This window comes from Salmo salar, chromosome 19 (genome assembly GCF_965601325.2).
Source record: "Salmo salar chromosome 19, fSalSal1, whole genome shotgun sequence".
Taxonomy (NCBI): Eukaryota; Metazoa; Chordata; class Actinopteri; order Salmoniformes; family Salmonidae; genus Salmo; species Salmo salar.
The window spans coordinates 59,397,535-59,420,976 of NC_138309.1; the positions used below are offsets into that span (position 1 = coordinate 59,397,535).

The 23,442-nt window shown below is 41.6% G+C and overlaps 1 protein-coding gene and 1 long non-coding RNA gene across 5 annotated transcripts in view; one reads left to right on the forward strand and one right to left on the reverse strand.

Moving 5' to 3' along the window:
- Positions 1 to 1,391: 1,391 nt before the first annotated feature.
- mpp2b (MAGUK p55 scaffold protein 2b) overlaps positions 1,392 to 23,442 on the reverse strand; it is a 43,567-nt gene continuing 21,516 nt past the window's right edge. The window contains exons 1-12 of one of the 4 annotated variants that reach the window (XM_045702511.2): positions 16,097 to 16,319; positions 15,802 to 15,902; positions 10,976 to 11,128; positions 10,478 to 10,633; positions 10,004 to 10,231; positions 7,420 to 7,551; positions 7,190 to 7,292; positions 5,689 to 5,757; positions 5,313 to 5,474; positions 4,282 to 4,484; positions 3,753 to 3,881; positions 1,392 to 3,340 (exon numbers count right to left, since the gene is read on the reverse strand). In XM_045702511.2, coding sequence (XP_045558467.1) covers positions 3,164 to 3,340; positions 3,753 to 3,881; positions 4,282 to 4,484; positions 5,313 to 5,474; positions 5,689 to 5,757; positions 7,190 to 7,292; positions 7,420 to 7,551; positions 10,004 to 10,231; positions 10,478 to 10,633; positions 10,976 to 11,128; positions 15,802 to 15,900 — 1,611 coding nt within the window. In that variant the 5' untranslated portion in view covers positions 15,901 to 15,902; positions 16,097 to 16,319 and the 3' untranslated portion in view covers positions 1,392 to 3,163. Of the gene's footprint in view, positions 3,341 to 3,752; positions 3,882 to 4,281; positions 4,485 to 5,312; positions 5,475 to 5,688; positions 5,758 to 7,189; positions 7,293 to 7,419; positions 7,552 to 10,003; positions 10,232 to 10,477; positions 10,634 to 10,975; positions 11,153 to 15,801; positions 15,903 to 16,096; positions 16,320 to 23,442 lie in introns of those variants that run through there. The other 3 variants (XM_014159014.3, XM_045702509.2, XM_014159011.3) reach the window with 3 other exon arrangements.
- On the forward strand, positions 7,336 to 9,101 carry LOC145862310 (uncharacterized). The gene is made up of 2 exons (XR_014381651.1): positions 7,336 to 7,584; positions 8,544 to 9,101. It is a non-coding gene; the product is annotated as an uncharacterized LOC145862310 (long non-coding RNA).

The following is a 23,442-nucleotide window of genomic DNA, read 5'->3' on the forward strand; positions in this document are numbered from 1 at the left end:
ACCTCTATACCAGGCGGTGTCAGAGGAAGGCCCTAAAAATGTTCAAAGACTCCAGCAACCCTAGTCATAGACTGTTCTCTCTGCTACCGCATGGCAAGCGGTACCGGAGCGCCAAGTCTAGGTCCAAAAGGCTTCTTAACAGCTTCTACCCCCAAGCCTTAAGACTCCTGAATCAAAGGACTACCCAGACCCTTCTTTTACGCTGTTGCTACTCTGTTTATAATCTATGCATAGTCACTTTAACTCTACCTACAAGTACATATTACCTCAATTACCTCGACTAACTGGTGGCCCCCCACACATTGACTCTGTACCGGTACCCCCTGTATATATCCTCGCTTGTTATTTTACTGCTGCTGTTTAATTATTCATTACTTTAAAATTTTACTTATCTATTTTTTACTTTACACTTTCATTTATTTTTTTCTTAAAACTTCTTAAAGCATTGTTGGTTTAGGGCTTGTAAGTAAGCATTTCACTGTAAGGTCTACACCTGTTGTATTCGGTGCATGTGACAAATAACATTTGATTTGATTACTTATGCCACCTTGAGATGGAGTGTGGATGTGTGGTGTCCCAAACCAGCCCCTCGCCCCTACCTACTCGCTTGGTGGGCCCTCCCTTGTACCTTCTTCACTGAAGAAACTCAAAGGGTGACTTCCAGAGTGGCAAGCGGATCAAATGAAGCCATCAACTTTAGGACACACTGGTGACTTGAATGATGCAATTCATGTTCCATATTTAAATAATAAAACAAGCATGAAATTCAAACGAACATATCCCACTTGTCCTTTCACAAGATGTGAACCTCAGTAACAGTTAAACATTTAATTTGGGTGGAATTTCATTTGTCAAGCCTCGAAATCAGACACAAACAAATGCACGTGACATATAATTATTTTGCATGAAATTGCGCAAATTCCAAACATACTGCAGTGCATGTTGGGATAGCACTTCGCCTGGAGCCTCCAGCCTTGCTGGCTCGGTCAAAGTGGCTATCGGAGGTTCTAATTAGCACCGACACCCTCAGCTTTGGGACACTTGTGTATATGGCAGAGGTGTGCGTGAATGCCCAAATGAAGAGCCGAGGGGCTGATTTGGGATTCAGCCTACCTGTGCACCTAACTACTAACTAACCTTAACTAACCTCTATTCGTAACACAAGGAAGTACATTTAGAATAAAATCTACCTTAAGCCATGAGGACGAGGCAATGTTCTACAAGATATTTCATCTTTAATATTTTTCTATGAACATCAGAATTACAATCTTGTGTAGCTGCCCCACTACCTCAGCACAGTAGTATAGTAACCCAGAGCACTAAAGCTTTCTTTATATATAACCTTGGTTACAGTACAATATTTACGAAATTCTGAGATAAAATCACTGGAATTATACATACTTTTTTTTTAATCATAGGGAAAGGGATAACATACAGTAATCATGCTGTAGCATGTGAAAAATAGATAACATTTCAACCTATAACTAGTGTACAGTATATCCTTGGCCTCTGTACCATGTTAAGGCAAAGTAAGCATGTTGGAAGCCACTTATTTTTTATATATACAGTTCCAGTCAAAAGTTTGGACACCTACTCATTCAAGGGTTTTTCTTTATTCATACTATTTTCTACATTGTAGAATAATAGTGAAGACAACAAAACTATAAAATAACACATATGGAAACATATAGTAACCAAAAAAGCGTTAAACAAATCCAAATATATTTTAGGTTCTTCAAAGTAGCCACTTTGAATAAACTATTTCATAATTTTGATGTAGAAAATAATTATACAATGTAGAAAATAGTAAAAATAAAGGAAAACCTTGGAATGAGTAGGTGTGTCCAAACTTTTGACTGGTGTATATATATATATATATATATATATATATATATATATAAAATCAACATTGAAAATAAACTATATATATATATATATATATATATATATATATATAATCAACATTGAAAATAAACTATATATGTCCATCAAAACAAATGTTCTACTCAGAGAGTCAGACACTATAAGTGACAGACACTATAGTCCACATGAAGTAAAACGAACAAGTGTGCAGAGCAATCAAACAATTACACAGTTTCAATTAAACATAGTTTCAATCATCTAAAACATTTCTTAGGGGCCTAAATTCACACTTAGCGATTGTGGTCACAGCTGTGCTAAAAAGATCACCAACTGAATATTTCCAACATCTCGCACATTAAACTAATTAAAAAAAACACACATTTGATTTTTTTTAAAACATGGTAACAAAGAACAAAGAAATTTAAGATGACATTAAAATATTAAATTCTCAGAGTGAGAAAATAGAGCGTATTGACGTGTATGCATTGTTGATTGCTGTGTGTATGTCTTTGTGTGAGTTCGTATGCTTCATGCGTGAATTTGTGTATTCGTCTCAGATCATGTATTGCTGTGCTATATTTTTTTTCAACAAAGAAAACATAAATAAGAATAAGTACAGTAACATCAGGACAACTGTCAAATATTTACAATCGTACACTCATATGACAAAATACACCGAAGTTTATATAAAGAATAGTGTGACAGTTGGTACCTTTGTATTCTAAATCGGCCACGAAACGAAACATTCAATGTAAACATTGCACTACATAGTTTTTGTAAGATTTGGGAAGGCTAAACATTTTCAGGGAACTCCTGGTAGTATAACAATATCCATTATACTCCAAGACCGCCAGCACAGTATTTGCAAAATATATAAGCCTACTTCAACATATATAATATACTGTCACTCGTATCACTCACACGCTACGCACTGTAGCTCAAATCCCCTCTAAAGCCTCCTCAACAAATACCAATATATATTTGGTTATTTGTTTATTTTTTACATATTTTTTTTACAAAAATTGCAGTTTGACATCATGTCTGCGGAGTATATAATTTGTGCAAAAGTCTACCACGAGGCAGACCCCTTGCACTGGAACATCGGGATTGGCCCCTTACAACAGACCTCCAACCAATAGCGTCACAAGCTGTGGAGGGAAGCTCCATCCCTTTACAATTTACTCTCTCCTGATTGGTCCCTCTCTACCTGCGGCCTGTACCAACTCCTCAGGCCTTTGACGCCTCTTCTGACCTCCTCATGATGACATCCTGACCTCTAGCTCTGACCTCTGACCGGCCTTTAGAAGACCCAGCTGACAGGAACCCACTGCTGCTCTGCGCCTAGTCTCTCCAGCGCCATCTTCAGGCCGCAGAAGGCCCCCTCCAGGCTGTCGTTGATGATGTTCAGGTCAAAGTAATGCCCGTAGGCCCGCTGGATCCTTTCGCTCTCATCCACTGTCCTCTTCAGCTCTGAGTCCTGCATGGGAGGAACAACAGGGTGATGATAGTGGTTATCATGGACAACTATGACCTGTTTGTGTATGAACAATTGGGCCCATTCAAAAAGCATCTCAGAGTAGACGTGCGGATCTAGGATCAGATCCTCCCTGTCCATTACAATCTTATTCATTGTGGTCTAAAAGGTCAAACTGATCCCATGGCATGACCGAGAAGGTAATAAGGGATGACGTAAACACTGAGATTTGTTGTACACGGTCAGAAATGAATTTCCGTGAATGGGCATATTAAAGACGATGAATTGCTAGGGTTAATGCATTTTGAACATACCAGTCCTACATTTTACCATGTGTCTAACAACAATGTCTGCTAACAGTAACAGGACCAATGATGTAGCTGTGATACAACTATCCAGTCTGTCTGGGACTCACCGTTAACTGTTTGGTCATGACTCCGGCTTCTTTGGCAGACTTATTCATGGCTTTGAGGACCTCGTAATCTGGAGCCTCAATAAACACCACGTAGGGAAGGAACTCTGACGTCCGCAGTACCTTAAGTGCCTGTAGCGTGGAATAAAAGTAGCTGTAACAATATATTATTATTAGCCGCTAATGACGTAACGAGCTAATCAAATTGGCCATGAATCACTTGAAAATGTGTCTCATTAAAGGAATCCACTCCTTCTGTTTCATCTCTGTAATTCAAACTCCTTCTTTGGTTAAACAATAACAACATTATATGATAACCCTATTGCTTTACTATGTGCCGAAGTTTGGCATAGTGGTAATGTAGCCAACAATCTAAAAATAAAACAATACAATATGAATGGGGGACAGAATTCAGTTCTCCTTTAAATGAAAAAAAGGTCAAGATCAACCTCTTCCCTGGACCTTGATACCCCCAAAAATGTATAGAGGATAATATCTGAATGAATAAAGATGCCCAGATGCTATAGTCTACCTGTGGGTTGACATCCAGGATGCAGATCTTGCCAGAGTCCACCACCTCGTGGATGGAGTTGATCTTGGTGCCATAGAGGTTCCCGTCGTACTCGCCATGCTCCAGGAAGCGCCCGTTCTTAATGTCCGAATCCATCTCACTGCGAGTCATGAACGAGTACATCTGTCCATCCTTCTCATCCACCTTGGGTTTCCTCGAGGTAACTGTTGATCAGTGGTGGAAAAAATACCCAATTTTCATACTTGAGTAAAAGTAAAGATACCTTAATAGAAAAAGTTAAAGTGAGTCACCCAGTACAATTCTACTTGAGTTAAAGCCTTGAAGTATTTGGTTTACATATACTTAAGTATCAAAAGTAAATGTAATTGCCAAAATATACTTAATTACCAAAGTAAAAGTACGAATAACAAAAAAAATCCTTATATTAAGCAAATTGACAGATAGCCAGGGGTACACTATTGTTTACAACACACAGACATAATTTACAAAAAAAGCATTTGTGTTTAGTGAGTCTGACAGATCAGAGGCTGTAGGGATGACCAGGAATGTTCTCTTGACAATTTTCTGTCCTGCTAAGCATTCAAAATGTTAAGAGTACTTTTGGGTGTCAGGGAAAATGTATGGAGTAAAAAGTACATTCTTTTCTTTAGGAATGTAGTGAAGTAAAAGTAAAAGTTGTCAAAAATATAAATAGTAAAGTAAAGTACAGATAACCCCCAAAAATACTTAAGTAGTACTTTAAAGTATTTTTACTTAAGTACTTTACACCACTGCTGGTGATAAATACAGATTGATGGTTGTTGTTTGGTTATGTACATTAAGGTATAGCAACTGACAAATACAGTGCTGAACAACGCACACGGAATCACAAAATGTAGTCTTTGTAACTCATACAAATGTGTATACCGTATTTGTATTTGTAAATTGTTTATGTTTTTTGTATACTTTTCTAATATGGCATTGATTACAAAATACCAGAGTACATCAAAGTGTCAGTAGCTCTGTCAGTGTTGAATGTTAATACTACTCACAGGGGATGGTGGTCCCATAGCGCAGGGGGTCTGACACCAACAGTTTGTTCTTCAGACTACGGCGGCCCACTCCCTGTGCTCCAATCAGAACCAACGTCTTCCGACGGAACGGGGAAACCTTGGCCACCTCCTCGTAGATCCTCAACTCGTGCCGATCAAACTCTGAACAGTCAGCATATTCATATCAGATATGTGCTTTACTAACGGTATTACTTTACCTAATCCAATGAATGCTGCACCTACACAATCTAGCATACTGCATTGACAACAGTTTACACTTTTGTCTAATAATGTTTACAACAAGTAAAGACTACATTCGCAGCAGTTTCAAACATTGTTACGTTTACAAATGGTCATGTTGGTACAAAAAACGTACCTGCATTTTTGGTCGTTAGATACATCATCTTTTTTTTCTTCTTCCCGCCCATTCCAGAACAAAGAGGACCTGTGAAAAGCAACACACAAAATGTTCGATCTTCATTCAGTACTTCTCAACCCACTTCAGTTGAATCTTTATCAATTTAATGAAGAGCGCCTGCCAGTCAGGGTCTGTTGCCTTTTACAAGTGTTGCTGTTCTGAATCGTAAATCAAGTCTGCTGAGGGTGGAATAGGTAGCATGTACCACCAGAGGGTAGTATGCCTCTGCATTACAGTAAGGATGGCACTCCATTTTATTACAACAGTACAACTGGGAATCACTGTTACTGCCCAGTCGTCTCTGTATGGCCGGCAGGTGGGCTTTGAGGACGTATGTTTGAAGCAGGGACAACAATGGGCGTGACATAACCTTTTGATGTGTGTCTCTTTGTTTTATGAAAAGAAATACGACTTTGACATCAACACAGTGGATCAATATGTTGATGATGCATTACAAAAACTGGCCCTTTGACAATGATCACTTCTGCGTTTTAAATATGTCTAGATCACATTCAAATCATAATCATATACTGCATGCTGGTTCCAATGGCTCAGTCGGTAGCACCATGGCAACGCCACTGTTGTGTGTTTGATTCATACATTCAATACAAGTAGCTTGGGATGGGCATTTTCTATATAATTATTTTCCGCATGAATACCCCCCACAAGTGTCCCATATGTGTCTACATCAGGCCCAAGAGCAGTCTTAGCAGACTGGCACTTCCTCCAACTGAAGTTACATTTAAGTAGATTCTCTTATCCACAGTGCCTTGCATACATTTGCATACTTTTTTATACTGGTCCCCCGTGGGAATTGAACCCACAAACCTGGCGTTGCAAGCACCACACGCTACCAACTGAGCCACACATGAAGTGAAGGGAAGCAGCTGCAGGCAAGGCTGCAGGCTGACTCACCACCCACCACATGTACTAGTGTGCTACAGACAGACAGAGGACACTACAGTATGACTGTGACCTGACCCCTCTGTTTAGAATGAGCTTAACGAGGAACAGATTGAATCAGCCCGCCTGTCTGAGTCATTCTTCTCTAAGCCTGCTGCTTATTGCTAGTCCCTCTTCACTGATGAAACAACCGTCTTGAAGGTTGACTGGGGGACAAGCAGGCGGCTAAAGCGTACACGCGCACAGTGCACACACAAGACACCCAGAGCAACAAATCTTTATTTTGTCTCCATTTATGCTTTGTGTTTTTGTTGTTGTTGTGGACCATATTGTTGCGCATTCAGACAATAATAAAGCATCACCACACCCTATCCCGTTTGAGTTTTTAATTGTCTTGTGTAATTTCCATGACAAATGTCGAGGAGAAAAACGTGTTCAACTTGTGAATTCACAGCGTTATCTTTAGCGTGTAGAATATGTCGAGCTACTTTGTGTCCTCCAGCCCTTATGGGTTATAATACGGTATAAGGAAGGATGCATATATAATATACAGCACCTGTTGTAACCAGCTCCAGATCTCTCTTGACAAAAGCCTTCCTCTTCTCCTCCAGGAGCTGGCTGGGGATGAGACCTGCACTGCCCCCCTCCAGGTGACATGCCTGTGATGGAAAGAAATACATAAAGCTGTCCTATCACCACATTAAACAACAACACATTGAAAACTATTCGGGATAAACGGGATAAAGTGAACGAATTAAGAGTGGTTGTCCATTAGAAGGGACTGACCTGCCACCAGTTGAGGTCCTCCTGGTTGAAGATCTGCAGGATGTCTCCACTGCTGAAGCCCAGGCCTGCCTCCTTACAGGGGATCAGGTTGTCATGGGACGGGTCGTAGTCAAAGTGACACTTCACATAGGCCTGAGGAAGATGGAGAGGGAGCTCGGTGAACAGGTCAGCCACTTGACTAGAGGTGTTTGTAATTATTAAGGGTCCCCATTCGCTGCTTCCAAGGCAGCAGCTACTCTTCCTGGGGTCCGGCAACATTATGACAGTTCTATACAGTTCTAAATATGACATGGCATTACATTTCATGACACTCTACCCAATACATTTAGTGTGTTCCCTCAGGCCACTACTCCACTATCACATATTTACAATACAACATCCATGCGTACGAGTGTGTAGAATGCGTGTCTTCTTATCATGTGTGTCATAATATATAATATACTGCTTATTAAAAAATGCAAAGTTGAACACTTTAGTACATTATAGCTAAACTACTGTAGTTTACATGCCTTTCTAATGTAAACACAATCTGGTCAACCAGCGTGTGGTCTCAATGGTCCCTATTGAATAGCTACAGTATCTGGTCAGGACCATATAAATCAGACGGCCTTGCTCATCCGCCTCTTACTTTCCCAGACATTACAAAGCTAGAGCACCACCCCTTGTAATACCTTCGCCTAAAAATGGAAAAGCCGAAAGGAGGAAGAGCCATAACGGGTAGCCATGACAACCATACGATATGATCTACGGTGATTTCCAATGCTGCCACTAGGAGTCAGAGAGGGCACTGGGTAAAATATGTTGTCTACTTAGCTCGGTCACCTCAGCATACACCCGCACACAGTACAGAGAGGTGGTTATTGTTGATACTGTGAAAAACACAGAGTCGAACATCTCTTTAATGGACTGGATTTATTTTGCACTTAAGGGGAATTTATCATCTACTATCAACATGTACTGTAGCACCCACCTGCACGTAGATCCTTATATGGAATGGAATTGTGTTTTGACAAACAGTTTTTCTCATTATTGGCAATGTGCTGTGATGATGGAGCAGTTTTCCGATGCAAGGGAAATGTCTATACAGACAACAGCGTCTAATCTGTCATCTCTCTCCCTTTCAGAGATAACATTCTGCAGCAGCTCTCTGTTTGGACAGCTTGAAGTCGCCTCCGGCAATCAAAATACTTCAAAATGAACCCTCGTTGGTCGTCAGGAAGAAATTAAATTTGTTGTCCAAACCTTTTGAAATGCGCCCCAAAATATTTCAAAAGAATAGCCCAGACCTGATGTTATCCAGTCAGCCATGAGGGGCCGATTCAAAGGCACTCTTTCAAATGGGCGTCTGGCCCAGGGCCTCTGTCCAGCTCATATTGGGCCTTGGCTGGTCAGTGGAATGGGATAGACAGTACAGAGCTGTGGGTTATTGGCATGACATGAATTACTGTTATTTGAGACAGGTGTCCAGTCCTGCGAGCTTTTCCTTGTTCGCTTTCATTTGGGCCATGCTGTCGCTGAGTACACTCAGTCTATCACACTCTTTGGCTCCTTTGAGACCCTGTGACCATTAGCTAGACTCCAGGGTTAAACACTCACAGAGCTAAGGACACTATACCAACAACAAATTCAAAGGCTGTGCCTCTAACTGGAAAGGGATTGTTTAAAAGGACTAATAGTAACCAGTCATGTGTTTTGGGTGTATTCATTGAGGGTGCATACTAAGGGGAACAATGCACTATTTTGAATAACTTACTGCAAAAGTTAAAACTCTTGCAAATGGTGTGCAACTCTTAAACACTCTTATATACAGCATTTTTGTCAGCTGAAATACTGAGGATGTGGCTGGAAATCATACATCCAAACATTTTCTTTCTAGTTGGAACAGATCTACTTGTACAGATCAGTTTTTTTCCCCAGGTTGTTTTTGGTTTGCTCTAAATCCTACTCACTCCAGTAGCTAATTCATTATTCATGAGAGAAAATAGTTTAGTAGGATTATATGGGGTCAATTTCACGCCATATGTATTGAATTCAAAATAAAATAAATAGTGAACATGAAAAATAAAGTTGAGAACGTAAACATTATATTTTCCAGAACGGGTGAAATAATGGATGTTGAAATCAAAAACCAAATAATTGAAAGCATAATATATAGAATTGTAAACAAAAATAAGACATCAAAAGCAAAACCCCAAAACTTGTAAGCAAATAATTTTAAAGCGAGAGCAAAACGCTATGACAAATGATAAAAAAAATATTTGAAAACGAATGCAAAAATCTTTTCTGTTAAACTTTCCCAGCAACGAATCCTATTGAATTGCATATAGATCTGAAAAGATTTGATAGGTATAAGAAATATGGTAATAGCTCTAACTGTACTCTGACAGACTAAGTGGATTTTTTGGGGGCATATTGGATACACCTATCCAATGCTTTCAGATGTAATGAAGTCCAAAAACGGATATGGGCTAGGGTTCCAATTAGAATGAATCATAGGACCCTAGGAATTTCGGCAGCTGTTGCTGAGGTCATATGGGTCAATGTATGGGGTCACCGAGGGATCAAGGGTCAGGGCCCTACTCACCTGGCGTGGGTTATGAGGCTCCTGGTAGCTGGGGAGGATCTTGAGCACCACACTGCCACTGGCCTCCTTCAGCATCTGCTGGAGCACCTTGGGGTCATTGCCCACCTCTTTTGCATTCACCTCCTTGATAATGTCACCCACGTAGAGGAGGCCCTGCTGGTCGATCATCCCGCCATGAAGGATGCGGGCGATCACCAGCTCTCCACTCTCCACCCGAAATGTCACACCCTACAAAGACAAAGATGTAGCACTTCATTTTACCATTGGTTTTTATCTACCTGAGCCGAGTCAAAGAAGAGGAAAACATCCATGACCATGACTAGAAGTACTGACAAAGGTTTAACAAGGACCACCATTTTGTTTTTCAGTTTCATAAAGAACCACAAATCAACACACAGTTGCACATGTAAACCAAAGCCATTTCAAAATGGCTGCCATGGTGTCCAGCATTTCTTGTCCCTCACTTAGTCTTACCAGGTGCTCTCCAGACACCTTGCGGATGCCCACCATCCTGACTGCATCTGGAGGCACAGGCTGGTTGTTGAAGGCAGCGTCCATGAAGGAACAGGGGCTGGGAGGAGGAGTCTCAAAGGTCTTGGAGGCCACCGAATCATGGGTTTCCATGAGAGACTGTGGACCAATAGGGACAGAGGATGAAGATGTGGATGATTGCATGGCACATACTGTAGGATAGAATTGCTCTAGTAAGACAGTAATATTCACAACTGATCTTAAGAAGACTGCATTGGATACATTAAACAAAGTAGCATGGCATCCATGGTAGCAACATCAGTTAGGTTTCCCTTCAGTAAGGGATTTCTTTGAGAATGGAGTAGAAGTCGTAGAGTTGGAGGGCTGATCTTGGATCAGTTTAGCCTTTTAGATCATGATGAATAAGATTGCATGGACAGATTGCATGATCCTAGATCAGCTATGATAGCAGGCATAAACGAAAACGTTGAGTGTGTAGACCTGGAAGTGTGGCTCCTTCAGTATGCATGCCAGTTCGTCTGCGGCCTTGCTCCTGTGCGTGAGGGGAGTGAGCTCCTTCAGGATGTCCTGCACCAGCTCCATGTTGTTGTCACTCACCGCCTCCAGCCTGGACTCCTCCAGGTTCTCATGGGCCTGCGGGTAGCAGGGAGACGGGAACTGAAGGTCAAAAAGTTATTGTTAATAACTAGCCATCTTTGTTGGTCATTTTAGCCCATTGCAGTAATTATTTATATGTACTATTTAGCAGACATGTTTATCCAAAGCAACTTTCAGTGCAGTGAGTGCATACATTTTAGTATTCAAACCCAGGACCGTGGCATTCCTAGCGCCATGCTCCTACCAACTGAGCCACACAGGACCAATAATACCAAATTAGAGCAAATATATGGCAAATCTCACGACGTACTTAGGCCGTACAAATAGTCACAGAGTATTTACTATTGACTCAGTTCTTTTGTAGCACTAAAGTCACTGTCCTGTAAAAATACAGAAAACTTCTAAAGAAACACAGTGTAACTCCCATGCAGCAACAAACCGCTTTGAGTCACGACGTCACCAAAAAAATATGCGTCTGCCTTAAAACAGTCAGATACACTGTAGGTTTTCTCCCTGTGCTGTGGAGCATCAATATTTTAGTTTATATTAATATTTCACTTCGTCTTTCGCACTGAGGGCACTGGGCCTACTTTACTGGACATGTCTTCACCTTTTAACACGACTGGCCTCTGGCCCACCAGAGGAACTAAATCATAATGTGCTCCTGCCCCTCAATCTCCAAGTGTTTATTTCCCATTAATCCCATTAACAGAAAACCCTCTAATTCATTTAGAAGTTTGAAATGCTTAATTAAATGGTTTCACTTTATATAAACTAATGTTGGCTTCAACCATTATACAGTAGATACAGTGTAATTACAATGTTGAGGCAGTGTTACAATGTTGAGGCAGTGTTACAGTGTTGAGGCAGTGTTACAGTGTTGAGGCAGTGTTACAGTGTTACAGTGCTGAGGCAGTGAAACAGTGTTGAGGCGGTGATACAGTGTTGAGGCGGTGTTACAGTGTTGAGGCGGTGTTACAGTGTTGAGGCGGTGATACAGTGTTGAGGCAGTGATACAGTGTTGAGGCAGTGTTACAGTGTTGAGGCGGTGTTACAGTGCTGAGGCAGTGAAACAGTGTTGAGGCAGTGATACAGTGTTGAGGCGGTGATACAGTGTTGAGGCGGTGTTACAGTGTTGAGGCGGTGTTACAGTGTTGAGGCGGTGATACAGTGTTGAGGCAGTGATACAGTGTTGAGGCAGTGTTACAGTGTTGAGGCGGTGTTACAGTGCTGAGGCAGTGAAACAGTGTTGAGGCAGTGATACAGTGTTGAGGCAGTGTTACAGTGTTGAGGCGGTGTTACAGTGCTGAGGCAGTGAAACAGTGTTGAGGCAGTGATACAGTGTTGAGGCGGTGATACAGTGTTGAGGCGGTGTTACAGTGTTGAGGCGGTGTTACAGTGTTGAGGCGGTGATACAGTGTTGAGGCGGTGATACAGTGTTGAGGCAGTGATACAGTGTTGAGGCAGTGTTACAGTGTTGAGGCAGTGTTACAGTGTTGAGGCGGTGTTACAGTGTTGAGGCGGTGTTACAGTGTTGAGGCAGTGTTACAGTGTTGAGGCGGTGTTACAGTGTTGAGGCGGTGTTACAGTGTTGAGGCGGTGTTACAGTGTTGAGGCAGTGTTACAGTGTTGAGGCAGTGTTACAGTGTTGAGGCGGTGATACAGTGTTGAGGCGGTGTTACAGTGTTGAGGCGGTGTTACAGTGTTGAGGCGGTGATACAGTGTTGAGGCGGTGATACAGTGTTGAGGCAGTGATACAGTGTTGAGGCAGTGTTACAGTGTTGAGGCAGTGTTACAGTGTTGAGGCGGTGATACAGTGTTGAGGCAGTGATACAGTGTTGAGGCAGTGTTACAGTGTTGAGGCAGTGTTACAGTGTTGAGGCGGTGTTACAGTGTTGAGGCGGTGTTACAGTGTTGAGGCGGTGTTACAGTGTTGAGGCGGTGATACAGTGTTGAGGCAGTGTTACAGTGTTGAGGCAGTGATACAGTGTTGAGGCAGTGATACAGTGTTGAGGCGGTGTTACAGTGTTGAGGCGGTGTTACAGTGTTGAGGCGGTGATACAGTGTTGAGGCGGTGTTACAGTGTTGAGGCAGTGTTACAGTGTTGAGGCAAGTACAGCGTAATTACAATGCTGATCCAAATTAGCACCGGAGAAATGAATAAGAACACTGAGAAAACAACTCAAATAAGGATATCAATACAAAGCAGTTGATCTGCTGCTGCATAGACAATAAAGATATATCAGATATCATTTAACATCCCACCGCACTGCTACGTTACTCCCAAACAGACACAAATAGCCATGTTGTTTTGTGGGTAGATTTACAGAGACAGTCAATCCCACAGAGACATGCTCCCATGGGCCTGTTGTCTGGTCTGGCAGCTATGGCTGTTTGTTTACGTGACGGAAGGGAACGCGCCCCTGCTGTTGAACAGGATATGAGTACACACAAACACTTGCTCGGACGCAGAAACACACAGACAGACAGACAGACAGAAAAACAGACAGAAAAACAGACACACACTCAAAGAGACACACACACACACCCACACAAACCCTCCCACTCACACACACACTGTGTAGGACTCTTCTGCAGGAAGACTGGGTTTACTCAATGTGCTTTGGCAAAGGTCTGGCAACCTGGTGGAGCAAGCTGTCAGAAAGTGGTCCTTGGACAGCAGAACAACACAAATACTGCTGCTTAGATCAGGGGGTGGGGAAACAGACAGACAGCCAGAAGGTTCAGCCCTCTTGGAATAGCTACCTTTAGTCTCTGCTGTTGTCTGGCATTGTTAGCTACTTCACAGGCACATTGAAAATATGGGAGGCTGAAGAATCCAAATAGAGCGAAAGGACTGCATGTGCATATTAAGTCTTTGTCCCGTTTAAAATAAATTCTGTAGACCACCTAAATTGACGAGAATACTGTAGCTACCTTTAGTCTCTGTTGTTGTTGTCTGGCTTTGTAAGCTACTTGATATGCACGTTTGAAATATTATATGGGAGCATTGGCAAAACAAACACCGAGAGGACTGTACTGAATACATACACTCTTCCAAAATGGTTCTTCGGTTGTCCCCATAGGATAATCCTTTTAAGTTCCAGGTAGAACCCCTTTGGGTTCCATGTACAACCCTCTGTTGAAAGGGTTCTACATGGAACCGAACCAAAAGTGTTCTACCTTAAACCAAAAAGGGTTCTTCAAACGATTCTCCTATTGGGGACAGCCGCGGAACCTTTCTAGGTTCTAGATAGCACCCTTTTTTTTCTAATAGTGTAGCAGACCAGGTCTGTGTCGTCTCGTTCAAAAGACATAGGCCACCTCAAGACGTGAGCGAGAGCAAGAGCAATTGCGCGCTTGTGATCTTATGAGCTATTTCAATGCTTCAATAGTTCTGATGACTCCAGCATAAGGAGCCAAGCAGTAGCTGCCATGTTGATAATTGATCATGATGCACTGTAGCTTTGTGAATGGCTTTTGGCATAGCTGCTCCATATATTCTATACCATGAAGAATAATACAATAGACCTGCGTGGAGGTCAATGGCAAGCAACAGTACACTCTGTTCAAAACGCCTGTTTCAAGTCCTTGAACATAGGACAGTGTTCGTACAGCTTGCATCTGTGAATGAATCCTTTAGGAGCTTCCCATATATAGATAGACAAAAGGGGGACACACACGCACAGATAATAAATCTCCCCCAGAAAATAAATAAATCAGCCTTGAGAGAAGCGGAGTGGAGAGCAGAGAGAGAGAGCGAGAGAGAGATGCAACTGGATGCATTTGATGCAGTGCTCCCCAAAGAGCTCTAATCTCCTCGCTTCCAGAAAACTCTGTCTGTCTGAATGCTCTGAATCGGAGAGAGAGAAAGACCACACACACAGCATTAGTGAGCCTGTGAGTCTGTTCTTTCTTTGAGAGCATGGCAAAGAACAGAGTATCCCCCACGATTGTAAAATCTCAGCGCTTCTGACAGTTCCTAGGCCTCAACTGCATTTGAATAGATAACGCAACAATCACGACTATACTGTCATTTTAATAATTACAATGTTAATGTCAATGTTGATTTGTTAATTTCCTTCTCAAGGTTCTAAACTTAAATTGAGGTTTTATTATTTTGTTTATTGATTGTGGATTTTTCATTCGAGTAGCTTTTGGAAAATTCAAATGTTTTTAAGGGCGCTGAATTTGGAATAAAAAAGACCGAACCAGGAGCTCAGTGGGGCGCTGCTCTAAATCGCCAGTCTGCTACTCCAAACTCCCTTTATCCCTCCCCTCCTCCTTCCCTCCAACCTCAGTCTCTTCAGAAGCCGAAAAGCTCAAAATGTAACTCAAACGAAGAACATGGATCCATTATATGTTGGAAAACTAGTAGCAGTCGTCATTTAAAAAAGAAAAGTCGATAAGGCAAGTTTTTGTTTTGGTATCTCTTCTCTCACAACAAAGTAGCTTCTTTGTGCTTTTTGGTGAACATTGTGCCTCATAATTTGAGTCCAGTGCATACAGTTTTTGACAAGAACAGACTGATAAGTTGACTAAACAAACGATTCAGGAATTGCAATTCCATCTACGTAAAGCAAAGAATACAGTCATATGAAGACAACTAGAACTCAACAAGAAAGCTATAGCCTTATAACGACAAGCCCGACATAGTGGAACAGATCCATAGAAAAGTAGGTAGACTGTAGGGAAAGGTATATTCTCACCACAGGGCTCTCCATGATGCCCTTGAGGAAGATGAGGTCCAGGTCATTGGCCATGGTGGAGCTGGTGCTGTCACTCAAAGTGTCCAGAACCTGCTGCATAGCTGGAAACAGACACAGGAGAGAAGAGGACAGTTAGGACTACAGGTTACTCACCGTTTCACTTTTCCCCCCCTGTGCAGTGAAAATCAGTTTACAAAAATGAATAATTAAGTAAGGTCTTTGCAGCAACTTTCTGAGTGCGGAACTACTATATCGTTTGTAGATCTATACTCGCTGGTTGTACACGCATACTAACCCTTTGGGAGAATGCAGTGGTTTTCATTTGATTAGTCACCATTGGTCAGCTCATAAGGAAAACAAACACATAAAGAGAGAGAGAGTGTGAGAGAATAGAAATGTTCACCGGAAGCATGAGCAAAAGAACCTAGAGAAAAGTAGTCTAGAGGAAAGCAATACAGAGAGAGATGAAATGCCTCACATCCTTTCCAAAGCAATCTCACCACTGTCAGTGAATTCCCTGTCAATTTCCTTTCTGACAGTGGAGACAGCATCTCACCTCCCCTTCGTCTCTCTCTCCCTCTTATCTCGCTGGGGTAGAGTCATGGGGGGGGGGGGGACAGCAGGAACTGTACGATCTGAGGAAGTCACGTCAACAACCCTTCAAAGCAACTCCACTTGTATAACTAGGAAGGTTGGCAGTGCAGTTTGTCCACTGATTTTATATAACAAAAGGGACACATAGTAGTTGACTGGCTGACGGACTGTCACTAACTGACTGACTGAGTGGCTTTTATTTAACCAGATATGTCATTGAGAACACGTTTTCTTTTACACTAACGACCTGACTGACAGACTGATGGAGACAGTGGCATTTCTTCTCAGAACATTATCCTTCCCTCATTATGTTGGATAGCTTTTCGTTCATCTCACTGGCTTGTCCCATCCCCAACCTGTCACAATGCATCAGACTTGTAAATTGTCAGAGAAGTCACAGTGGGAGTCCACTAGAACATGGGTTCTCCAAGTCGTAATGCACATATAATATATATATATATATATTATATATATATATACTTTTATCTTGCCGTGGTCCCCCATGCAGTACCTCCGTGGACTGGGGGTCCAAGGTCATATCCCAAAAATGATATACTGTATGCACTACATCTTTTTACTGAATATTACTAACAACAACAGATTAAACGTATTTTGGCCAAGGGATCCGTGAAATAAGTTTAAAGGGTGTAATACAATAATACAATGTAATATCATTATATATCGTTCATCTACAATTTAGGTTCTTAACCAAGGGCAACATGGGCCTGGGAGGCTCACAGGGATATTGGTATCCACTGCAGTACTCCACCAATTATCAAATGTTTCAACTCAATACTTATTGTATTCCCAAATGTGTATTTTTCCATCAAACATAAATGCATTGTAATTTAAATTTTAAAACTGTAAAGTTTTGTCTGCCTCAAGGCAAAATATGTAGAATTGCAGGATATTAGCTTTAAAGCTGCAACAACAAAAAAACTCTCTGCCCCATGACAAAATGTGTAGAATTGCAGGAAATTAGCTTGAAAACCGCAACATTTTTTCTCCGATGCCAAGAGACGGGCCTTTAAAATGTTCCTCCTCAGGGCCTGAGACTTGGTTCGTCCTGCCATGCACTGTCAAAGTCATATTGAAACTCCTTGTTTGCTATTTCTGGAATGTGATACAAAACAAGGCAGCAGTGTGCTTCAGGACCATGTGGACGCCTTCGAGCGGTCAGGTAGGCTGTTTGAAGTGTTTATCCAACTGGATAAAAAAAAAATATATATAATAATAATAATTATGTCCCCCCCACTTCTAAAACCAAAGTTGCGCCCCTGACTCGAGTTGTATTCTAATTATGAGGGGGTCCCTGTTAAATTTGCTATCATAAAAGGGGTCCCCGACCCCAAAAGGTTTGAGAACCCCTACGCTAGAGTTCTTTTTCCCCATGTCATCACTTGCTAACGAGGCATCATTCCCTAATGAGGGCGTGATATGTACCGCAGAGATGATCTGTCCAATTAGAGTGCAGTTCATCAATTTAATCAGCTCCATTAGGAGTGACTGTTAATTTGGAGACACAACGACCCTGCATCATTTACTGCCTCCCACTATAATATTGTTTTCTCATAACCATAGATCAAGGGTATGATTACCCTACCCTACCAGAGACCATAAAAAAACTATAAAACAGATCCAAACCATAAAGTCCTAGTCCAGTTTTCAGCTCATGTTTCACCTGATTTGGTTAACAAAAGTCGCATCTCAATAGGTGGTCCAGGTAATTCATGAAATAGCACAAGTGTGGGGGTGGGCCTTCCTCTTCTGTTCTCTATTGCTCCTCTATCGTTCCTCAAGCAAAGGGGGAGGCTTGTGTTTTTGATACTAACATGGACGACAATACTGAATATCTAAGGTGGATAATAATATGCATTGTGAACAATAAGATTTGGAGGACAAGATGCATGATGACGTATGACGACTATAATATAACTTAATTTTGAAACAAATCAAAACGTAATTAAAAAGAAGAAGAAAGCTGGACACTATGAAATATGTAAATGATGTTAAGTAGTCTAATAACGAACCCATGTATTGATGTGAAAACAGATTTGTATTTATATGAATTAATCTATTATGTTTGTTAAATAAAAATAAAAAAATCCTTCTTTTTTTTTTAAATATAATTTTTAACAAAAAAGAAAGAGAACATGTGACCCTCTAATAGTGTCTGGGAGAAACTTCTACGAATTCCACCCCACTCCATAATACTATAGTTCTGGTGGCACAGATGGGTAAGATGACATAAAATATAGAGAGAAGACAGTAGAGAAGTTGTGCATCTTTTCCAACATGAGGGTCTGCAATGAATCATGGCCAAGAGTGACAGGTAGTTCTGTTCTCACATCACTATAGAGACACTTCACAAACACAGTAAGGCTATAAGGAACTCTGAGGTCAGTCATGCATTGTACATCAGACACAGCCTTGACTTGTGTCAAAATAAATGGAAGTCACACACTCTAGTCCACTCCAAATCCTCAAGTATGTCCTATTTGAAGAGAAACACACTATGAATCTATGATGAATCACACACATACAAACACACAAACGGTATGTTACCACAAAAATCTCTGATGGTCGTAATGATACTGTTCATTTTCAAGAGGTTACTGATGAATGGTTTGTTTGCGCTCCCTGTCATTTTGTTTTACATCTGTCCTATCATTGCAGACCTCTCCCCAATAATAGAGACATTACTGTAGTTATACTCATCATAGACAACTTCTGCCGTTTCAACACATCCACCCCAGCTGTCAATAGCAAAACATAAAGATGCAGCCCTGGTCTTGGTTTGGCTTCCACCGGGACAGGAAGGAAGGACGGAAGGAAGGAAGAAATAAAGAGGAAGGAAGGCCCTCCATGATTACAAAACCCAGCCTCCCTCTGCCTCCCTAAACAAATAATTAGATGTAGTGTGCAGTGGTATAACCTTGTTATCCCCTCCCTTCTCCCCTCCTCCCCTCATCCTCTCTTCTCCTCTTCCCCCTCTTCCCCTGGAGATCTGGAGCAGAGGTTGCAGATCAAAATCTGGAGCGGAAGTTGCAGAGAACAGATCAAAATGCCGACCAAGCTTTTTCAGGCCTGCATAATTCTCTTTAATCACCAACACTCACCACAGTGTGCCACAGGGTTTGTTTACTTTAGTTTACAGGGCCGTTCTTTGCGGCACTCTCTCTCTCTCTCTCTCTCTCTCTCTCTCCTCTCTCTCTCCTCCTCTCTTCCTCTCTCTCTCTCTCTCTCTCTCTCTCTCGTCTTCTCTCAATTTCAATTTAAGTGGATTTATTGGCATGGGAAACATATGTTTACATTGCCAAAGCAAGTTAAATAGATAATAAACAAAAGTGAAATAAACAATAAAAAATGTACAGTAAACCACGTTCCAAAAGAAGAAAGACATTTCAAATGTCATATTATGTCTATATAGAGTGTTGTAATGATGTGCAAATAGTTCAAGTACAAAAGGGAGAAAAAAAATAAACATAAATATGGGTTGTATTTACAATGGTGTTTGTTCTTCACTGGTTGCCCTTTTCTTGTGGCAACAGGTCACAAATCTTGCTGCTGTGATTGCACACTGTGGTATTTCACCCAATAGATATGGGAGTTTATCAAAATTGGATTTGTTTTCAAATTCTTTGTGGGTCTGTGTAATCTGAGGGAAATATGTGTCTCTAATATGGTCATACATTTGGCAGGAGGTAAGGAAGCGCAGCTCAGTTTCCACCTCATTTTGTGGGCAGTGTGCACATAGCCTGTCTTCTCTTGAGAGCCAGGTTTGCGTTAGGCTGCCTTTCTCAATAGCAAGGCTATGCTCACCGATGTCTGTACATAGTCAAAGATTTCCTTAATTTTGGGCCCGTCACGGTGGTCAGGTATTCTTCCACTGTGTACTCTCTGTTTAGGGACAAATAACATTCTAGTTTGCTCTGTTTTTTAGTAAATTCTTTCCAATGTGTCAAGTAATTATCTTATTGTTTTCTCATGATTTGGTTGGGTCTAATTGTGTTGCTGTCCTGGGGCTCTGTGGGGTCTGTTTGTGTTTGTGAACAGAGCCCCAGGACCAGCTTGCTTAGGGGGCTCTTCTCCAGGTTAATTTCTCTGTAGATGATGGCTTTGCTATGGAGAGATTTACTGTCAGGGCCCAGGTCTGACAGAATCTGTGCAGAAGATCTAGGTGCTGCTGTAGGCCCACCTTGGTTAGAGAGAGAAGCACCAGATCATCAGCAAACAGTAGATATTTGACTTCGGATTCTAGTAGGGTGAGGCCGGGTGCTGGAGACCGTTCTAGTGCCCTCGCCAATTTGTTGATATATATGTAGAAGAGGGTGAGGCTTAAGCTGCATCCCTGTCTCACCCCCCGGCCCTGTGGAAAGAAATGTGTTTTTTTGCCAATTTTAACCGCACACTTGTTGTTTGTGTACATGGATTTTATATATCGTATAGTTTTCCCCCAACACCACTTTCAATCAATTTGTATAGCAGGCCCTAATGCCAAATTGAGTCGAAAGCTTTTTTGAAATCAACAAAGCATGAGAAGACTTTGCCTTTGTTTTGGTTTGTTTGTTTGTCAATTAAGGTGTGCAGTGTGAATACGTGGTCTGTCGTACGGTAATTTGATAAAAAGACAATTTGACATTTGCTCAGTACATTGTTTTCGCTGAGGAAATGTACAAGTCTGCTGTTAATGATGAAGCAGTTCTCTGTTGACGCATATCCCACGGTAGTTATTGGGGTCAAATTTGTTTCCATTTTTGTGGATTGGGGTGATCAGTCCTTGGTTCCAAATATTGGGGAATTTGCCAGAGCTGAGGACGATGTTAAAGAGTTTAAGTATAGCCAATTGGAATTTGTGGTATGTATATTTTATCATTTCATTTAGGATACCATCAACCCCACAGGCCTTTTATGGGTTGGAGGGTTTGTATTTTGTCCTGTAGTTCATTCAATGTAATTGGAGAATACTTTGGAGAATCTAGTGTCTCTCTCTCTCTCTCTTTCTCTCTTTCTCTCTCCTCGCATTCCCCCCTGTTCTTATTCCCATCATTCCTACAATGCTGACATCATGTAGGCCTCACAGTAGGCTCTTTACATGGCTTGAATAAGCCATGAAGGAGAGCTAAATAACAGAGGGGGGAAATAAGTAGCCTAGCCATGCTTTTGGAATAGGTTTGCCATCTAGGCAGATTATGAGCGAAGTTGTGAAAGCGACAAGAGAATAATGGCCCTATTCAACAGCGGTTGGTTACTGCTGCCATTGTTGTATTATTCAGAAGGATTATCACAAATCCAACGTGGCCTCCTTGTGTCTCAATGCCTTGCTGCTCTGTGTCAGTTGCCAGATTGGGTTGCCTCGCTCACTTTCCCCAACCTACACTACAATAAAAGAGTTGTAGAATTAAGAGTAAGAAGAGTACAGGTCAGAAGTTCACAGATGTAGGTTTAGATGTCAGTATTAGTTCAGGTGATCCCTTTCCCATAGTGTATGACCTGCGGAATCTGTGTAATGCATGCTATTGTGTTTCAGATTAAAATGCAGTTTCATCTTTACGCAGAGTATTAAATTAGTAGGGGACCGATTACTGTGAAATCCTCCCCTCTGAACTGTGTCCAGCTACCATTGTCAAGATTTAATAGTTTCAACCACGCTAAAGAAGTACTCATCTATCTCTATGCCACAGTTGATATACACAGTAAAAACAGTAAAAACGCAATCATTTGTACAGTAATCAACTAATCAACTATAGTTTAATTACGTTTGAAGACAGACTCAGAGATATGACATAGATGCAGAAATATAACAGTATAGTGGGTCAATTTCCGCAACAACTAAGAGCGTTGAAGTGCGAGGCTCAACAACAGGTTTCCAGATAGGACCCTTTTGGGTTCCACGTAGAACCCTTTCCACAGAGGTTACTGAATGGAAACCAAAAGGGTTCTTCCTGGAATCAAAAAGGGTTATCCTATAGGGACAGCCAAAGAACCCTTTTTTACAAGAGCAGGGGCGCAACCTTCACTGGGGACGGGGTCCCCACATTCTGAAATTGCATTTTTGTCCCCCCCAATTTTATCATTGGAACGTAATACAAAACGAGACAACGGTGTGCTTTAGGACCATACGAACGCCTCTGAGTGTCGGGTAGGCTGTTTGGAGTGTTTATCCGACTGGATTATAATGACGCCCCCCCCCCCCCCCACTTCCAAAACCAAAGTTGCGGCCCTGTATAAGAGTGTAGAGCAATCAGCAAGATTACCACATTCCACTGGCTTTCCAGGCTGTGTAAGGGATATTTGACCAAGAAAGAGAGTGATGGAGTGCTGCATCAGATTACCTGTCCTCCACAATCACCAGACCTCAACCCAATTGAGATGGTTTGAGATGAGTTGGACCACAGAGTGAAGGAAAAGCAGCCAACAAGTGCTCAGCCTATGTGGGAACTGTTGAAAAAGCATTCCAGGTGAAGCTGGTATGCCAAGAGTGTGCAAAGTTGTCATCAAGGCAAAGGGTGGCTACTTTGAAGAATCTCAAATATTCAATATTTTTTGGGGTTACTACATGATTCCAAACGTGTTATTTAATAGTTGTGATGTCTTCACTATTATTCTACAATGTAGAAAATAGTAAAAATAAAGAAAAACCCTTGAATGAGTAGGTGTGTCCAAACTTTTGACTGGTACTGTACGTCAGAGGGGTTGGCTAAAGTACATACAGATCTGGTGTCAGGTGATATGGGGATTGGGTCACAGAGGAGCAGACAGTGGTTTTAGCAGATAGACAGTCATTTCCCAGTGCATGCACACACACACACACACACACACAAATACACACGCCTCTATGGACCGCCTGACAATAACAACAGGATGTACTGTGGATATTGGTTTTGTAGAGGTTTGAAGGATGTAGGAAATACAGACTAATGATGTCTAGAGACAAAGCGTTCCAGGACAGCCAAAATGTCGGATTTGAATTTGCTGAAGGACTACTCGGTAATTCTGTAAGCTATTTGGGTAGTTTCCCTGAAATCCTCTTCAACTTTGCTCCCT